Here is a 5,876-nt window from a genome sequence, read left to right on the forward strand (position 1 = left end):
CAAGAACAAAACATAGCCTGTTTAGAGTTTAGACACCCAAAGAAAGGGAGAAGAACCCAAACAATCGTTATCCGGCAATGGCGATCCGAAATCATCTCCTGATAATATTAGTTCATCTGTTTCTGTCACCAGTAGTATTCTCCAGTTACATTCCTCCCAACATAAAATTATGGTGCAGGCAGACACCGTACCCGCAACATTGCGAATACTTCATGAATCACAAAAATCACTCTTCTGGTGTCAAGTCTAGGTCCGATTTCAAAAAGTTGGCTGTGCGTATCGCTCTGGAGCAAGCTCTCATGGCCACAAGCAACGCCATGTTGCTTGGACCAAAGTGCCGGAATGAGCGGGAGAAGATGGCGTGGGCTGACTGCCTTGAGCTCTACGACAACACCATAATTCGACTCAATGATACCATCAACTCCAACTACGGTGATTACATGACATGGCTTAGCACGGCTCTCACAAACCTTGAGACATGCCGCACTGGATTCGTTGAACTCGGTATTACAGACTACATTTTGCCTCTTATGTCCAACAACGTCTCTGAGTTAATTAGCAATACTCTCGCAGTTAGTAAGCTTCCAACTGGTGAACCAACAACATACGAAGATGGATCATGGCAGCCTAGCTGGGTGAAAGCCGACGATCAGAAGCTCTTGCATGCAGCTTCTCGGCCGACTTCAGAGGCAGATGTTGTGGTTGCACAAGATGGGACGGGGGACTTCGAGACAGTTAACGAGGCAATGAATGCAGCAGCAAAGCAAAAGAGGAGAGGCAGGTTGTTGATTTATGTGAAGGCAGGGACTTACAGAGAGAATGTGCAGATAGGAAAGAAACTGAAAAATATCATGCTTATTGGTGATGGCATGGGAAGGACTATAATCACCGGAAGCAAGAGCGTCAAGGGAGGCTCTACTACCTTTAGCTCTGCTACCGTTGGTAAGTTCAGACATGCTGCCTTATTATATTTGACTTTGACAAATTTCCTAACTTTATTCAGAGTCAATGCTTAAGAAAATGTTGGTAGTTAGTATTACTATTAAATGTAGTTGTTACAGTTTCTTCCACCAACTAGAGAAAGAGAGAGAGAGGAGAGAGATGACATTTGCGCCTCACAGAAGACGCTCCACATGTACATCTCAGCATGCATTGGGAATATCTCCCGATACACGGTTGGGATATGCAGTGAGGCGCACATGTGAATTCGAGAGAGAGAGGCTTCATCTTTGACTTAACTAGAACATGCCTTTTTCCATGCCGATTCAAGTTTCAGCCTGATTAAATTCATGTTGAGTTTGGTTTGAAAATTGGAACCCAAGTTCCACATGACCATCCTTTTATAAAATGAGGTTTGATGATATTTTCCATGCTTTTGGATAATTGGATCTAATTGTAGAGCTGTCAATGGATGGGTTCTGGTTTTGGACAGTGGCCAGTCCCGGAAGACACATCCAAAACCAAACCGATAATCGGGTCTGCCTGACATTTATAATTACCTATGGTTATAACTATGGTTCTGGCTCAAAGTATTGATACATCTAATGCGCCGGTAGAGATGTGTCTGAGTGTATCGGTGGCTTATTTTTAGTTTTTTTTTTTTTTTTTTAATTTGGTTTAGAGGGGTTGGTTTAAAGTTTGTTCATCCTCTTAGCCGGTTTAGACCCTGAAACATCCCAGGTGTATTGGGAAGTCCCTGATACAATATAGTCCGATACATATCAGTACTTTTTGATAATATAGCATTAATAAATATGACAATTAAATAGTAAACTGATTATATGTGGATGAAACATATATTTTTAACTAACATTATCTTATATACTGTAAATTTAAACTTACAAAATATAACAAAAATTACAAAAAAAATGAGAACTCTATATGTTATTATATAATGGGTTTGGGTCTTAATCGATTTGGACAAAATATAACATAACCAGAACCGACCTAATCGGTTCAGTCAGTTTGGTTCTATGGTGGACAACTTCACCATATGGTTGAGTTGATTTTAATTCTGGATCCACTTGGAGGTTGTAAAGGTGGCCAAAGTCTATTCCTCTTCATTAACCAATATATATATAACTACTCTACCTGGCTTAGGCTCTTGAACTAATTCATGAGTTCAGGCTCTCCTCTTAAGTTCATTTAGCCAAGCTTAGGATTGGTTCTTATTCTATATGATACTTTTATATATAAAGGACTTCTCTAAACCCCTAATTTACAATTATAGCCATGCTTATTTGGGTAGAACCAACTAAAAGAAAAAGATTAAAACGGGTTGGATATAAAGTGGATGATCAACACTCTGACTTGGAACCATGTCATTGAGATACATATTTAGTTCCATCATCCTCAATTATTATTAGGGCAAATTTCTTAAACTACTCTTATGATTTAATTAATTAATTAAATATATCCTTATTGTTTGATTATTTTCTAATGCTATCCCTATTGTTTTTGGCAATTGACTAGTTCTACCTTTATATTAGCATCGTTAATATTTCCTCACATGAGACATAATTTTTTTAAAATCCAATTTTACCCTTAATCCCTCTCCCTCTCTTCACCATCTTCTTCAAGAGAGCCACCAACACCTCTTGCCAATCTACCAATGAAAACCTAGAAGTTCCACTCTGGTGAAGAGAAAATCTGTCTGACAAAATGAGTTAACCCTCTTTTCATTGGTTCTCTCCGAGCCTCAATCTCACTAGAGACGACTCCCTATAGAGACAAATCCACTCTATAGGGTTCAAGATGGATGTGGAGGGGTCGGCGGTGATGAAACATGGGCGAGAGGGAGAAGATGGTGATGAAACAGTTTCCTGCTTTCGTATCTTGTAAATAAAGAAGACAAGTGCAACCAAATAGATTTATCAAGTAAAAATAAACAAAAATACCCATCAATAACTGGAGCCCTAAGACGATTGTAACTAGGTGGAGTTTTGTCACCAAACAAAGAAGAATGGAGGTGTATAATTTATACAGATGGAAGCTTTAGCGGTGAGAGATCTGAGCATCTCTCTCAGATCTAAGATGGAATTTATACAGGAGAGGTGGAGAAGGAGAATGAAGAGGGAAGGGGGTGGAGGAAGAAGATCATCGCCACTATTGGAAGTTGCAGCAAAGGCGGTGATTTTGATTGATAAGAGGGAGAGAGAGAGAGAGAAAGAGAAGGAGACATCAACAATCTTTCGAAGATCAATGCCAACTACACTGCCTGAACCCCACTCTAGTTTTTGGAGAAAGCATCTCTAGTCCATCCACAGAGGAAATTGACCATTCATGGACGGGTGCAGTATATGTGGCTTCGGACTTATCAGCATTGTAGACGTTGGCTTCAACATTTTCTAAGCATTCGATCGGCCTTGGAAAGACGATGAGCTCCCTATAGAGACAACTCCACTCTATAGGGTTCAAGCATGGATGCGGAGGGGTCGGCGGTGATGAAACAATGGTAAGAGGGAGAGAGAACAAAGGGGACGGAGAGAACAAAGCAGATGGAGAGAGAGGGGTAAGATGTGGAGGGATCTGCTGCTACTACGACAGTGGTGATGAAAAACAAGGGCGAGAGGGAAAGAGAACGAAGGGGATAGAGCGATGGAGAGAGAGAACGAAGGGGACGGAGAGAGAGAGAGAGAGAGAGAGAGAGAGAGAGAGAGAGAGAGAGAGAGAGAGAGAGAGAGAGGGGATGTGGAAGGATCTGCCGTTGCTGTGACAGTGGTGATGAAATAGGGGCGAGAGGGAGAGAGAATGAAGGGGGAGGAGAGATGGAGAGAGAGAACAAAGGGGACTGAGAGAGAGGGGTCGGATGTGGAGGGATTTGCCGTTGTTGCGGCAACGGTGATGAAATGGGGGCAAGAGGGAGCAAGAACGAAGGGGACGAAGAGAGAGAGGTCGGATGGATGTGGAGGGGTCTGCTGCTTTGCAATAGCGGCGGTGATGAAACATAGGCGAGAGAGAGAGAGAGAGAGAGGCCAGATGTGGAGTGGTCTGCCACTGCAACTTGCAGCAGCGACAGTGATGAAATAGGGGTGAGAGGAAGAGAACGATGGGGACGGGGAGAGAGAGAGAGAGAGGGGGGTTAGTGTTGTTCTCCATCTGTTCAAAGCTCCTCCATACGTACCCACTTCATCTCAAATGAAAGAACCTAGATCTAGACGAAAACAAATCGAGGAAGATGAAGAAGAAGCAGAGGAGCTTTCAGTTTGACCTAAGGGTTAAACGGGCATTTCAGCATTTCTATTAATATTTTATCAGTAATGATAATTTTCCGAAACAGTAGAAGTAGCATTAGACAATCAACAGTCAAACAATAGGGTATACTGAATCAATTAAATAAACCATAAGATAGTTTAAGAAATTTGTCATTATTTGTTATATGGATGTATAGTAAGGATTTCATACATATAATCGGTTTTTATTCAGATCCTACGATGGAGAGCTAATGAATGAGTTTAGTCAAAGAAAAGAATGTATCACGGCACAGCGGCACAGACAGTCCTCATTGCGGCATTGCCTGTCAATATGGTTTTGAAAACCGGATCAAACCGTATGGTTGGATAGTTTGACCTGGGAGCCGGTCATGGCTTCAAGTATGGTTTTAGATAAAAACCATTTGACCAAAGTTTAGATCGAACGGTCAGACCATATGACCCTAGAAACAGTTGTCAAAGTGGTTATGTTTCCGGTTCGGTTTTTAAAGCCACGCACGTACAGCATAAACTGTTATGGTAGAAGTATAATCCACCTCTGCCTATGGAAATGCAGCGGTTTCAGGGGATGGATTTATTGCTCGTGACATTACATTCCAAAACACTGCTGGGCCGGAGAATAGGCAGGCAGTGGCTCTACGCTCCGGGTCGGATCTCTCGGTGTTTTACCGATGTGGCTTTGAAGGATATCAAGACACTCTTTATGTCCATTCTGAAAGGCAATTTTATAGGGAATGTGATATATATGGCACGGTTGATTTTATATTCGGTAACGCAGCCGTTGTCTTCCAGAAGTGCAACATCTATGCTAGGAGGCACAGCATAATCACGGTAACGGCACAGGGTCGGAATGACCCGAACCAGAACAGTGGTATTGTGATACACAATTCTAGAATAATGGCAGCTTCAGACCTAAAACCAGTACAGAGCTCGGTCAAGGCATACCTTGGGAGGCCGTGGAGGCAATATTCTCGAATTGTCTACCTCAAGACATTTCTGGATAGCTTGATCCATCCAGCCGGTTGGTTGGAATGGAATGAAAATTCTGCTCTTAATAAATTGTACTATGGAGAGTACCAGAACACCGGCCCTGGTTCATCGACGGCAAACCGAGTTAAGTGGGGTGGTTATCACATCATAACCACTTTATCCGAAGCATCTACCTTCACCGTGGAGAATTTCCTAGCAGGTGATTCATGGTTACCGGTGACCGGTGTGCCTTTCACTTCCGGCCTATGAATCGGCCGCTTTACAAACCAATATATATATACAAATTACTACCTGTGTGTCTTTAATTTAATGATGTTGTTAGATAAGTAAAACTAATGCCTTCGGAAGGAAAATCATAGTAGGATTCGTAATAAAATGTGACAAGTACAATCTTTATGTTTGTTTCAATGTATTCTTTTTTTCATCTCCCAAACGGCAACAGTGCCAAACACCGCTGCAAATTACAGAAACCAATCATTGATGATCACATATATACGCTGATCAACAAGCAGAACTAATGTCAGTAGTGTGGGATGTCAAGTCAAATCTTGTAGTAAGTGCATGGCCGGCCACATGAACCACCACCAAAGTCATCATCCTTTCCAATGCAACGATGCCTCTCTGCCAAATCCTAGCGCTCTACACGTTGGAGCACAAGAAGATATCAGACAAGTA

At 42.0% G+C, this 5,876-nt stretch overlaps 1 protein-coding gene across 1 annotated transcript; it reads left to right on the forward strand.

The window, feature by feature from the left end:
- On the forward strand, positions 1 to 5,634 carry LOC148848148 (pectinesterase 2-like). The gene is made up of 2 exons (XM_088948859.1): positions 1 to 942; positions 4,768 to 5,634. Exons 1-2 carry the CDS (start codon positions 78 to 80, stop codon positions 5,448 to 5,450), a joined length of 1,548 nt encoding a protein of 515 aa, XP_088804985.1. The 5' UTR covers positions 1 to 77; the 3' UTR covers positions 5,451 to 5,634.
- The last annotated feature ends 242 nt before the right edge of the window (positions 5,635 to 5,876 follow it).

The sequence above is a fragment of the Nelumbo lutea genome, chromosome 6 (genome assembly GCF_056320005.1).
Source record: "Nelumbo lutea isolate HS-2025 chromosome 6, American lotus-T2T, whole genome shotgun sequence".
NCBI lineage: Eukaryota > Viridiplantae > Streptophyta > Magnoliopsida > Proteales > Nelumbonaceae > Nelumbo > Nelumbo lutea.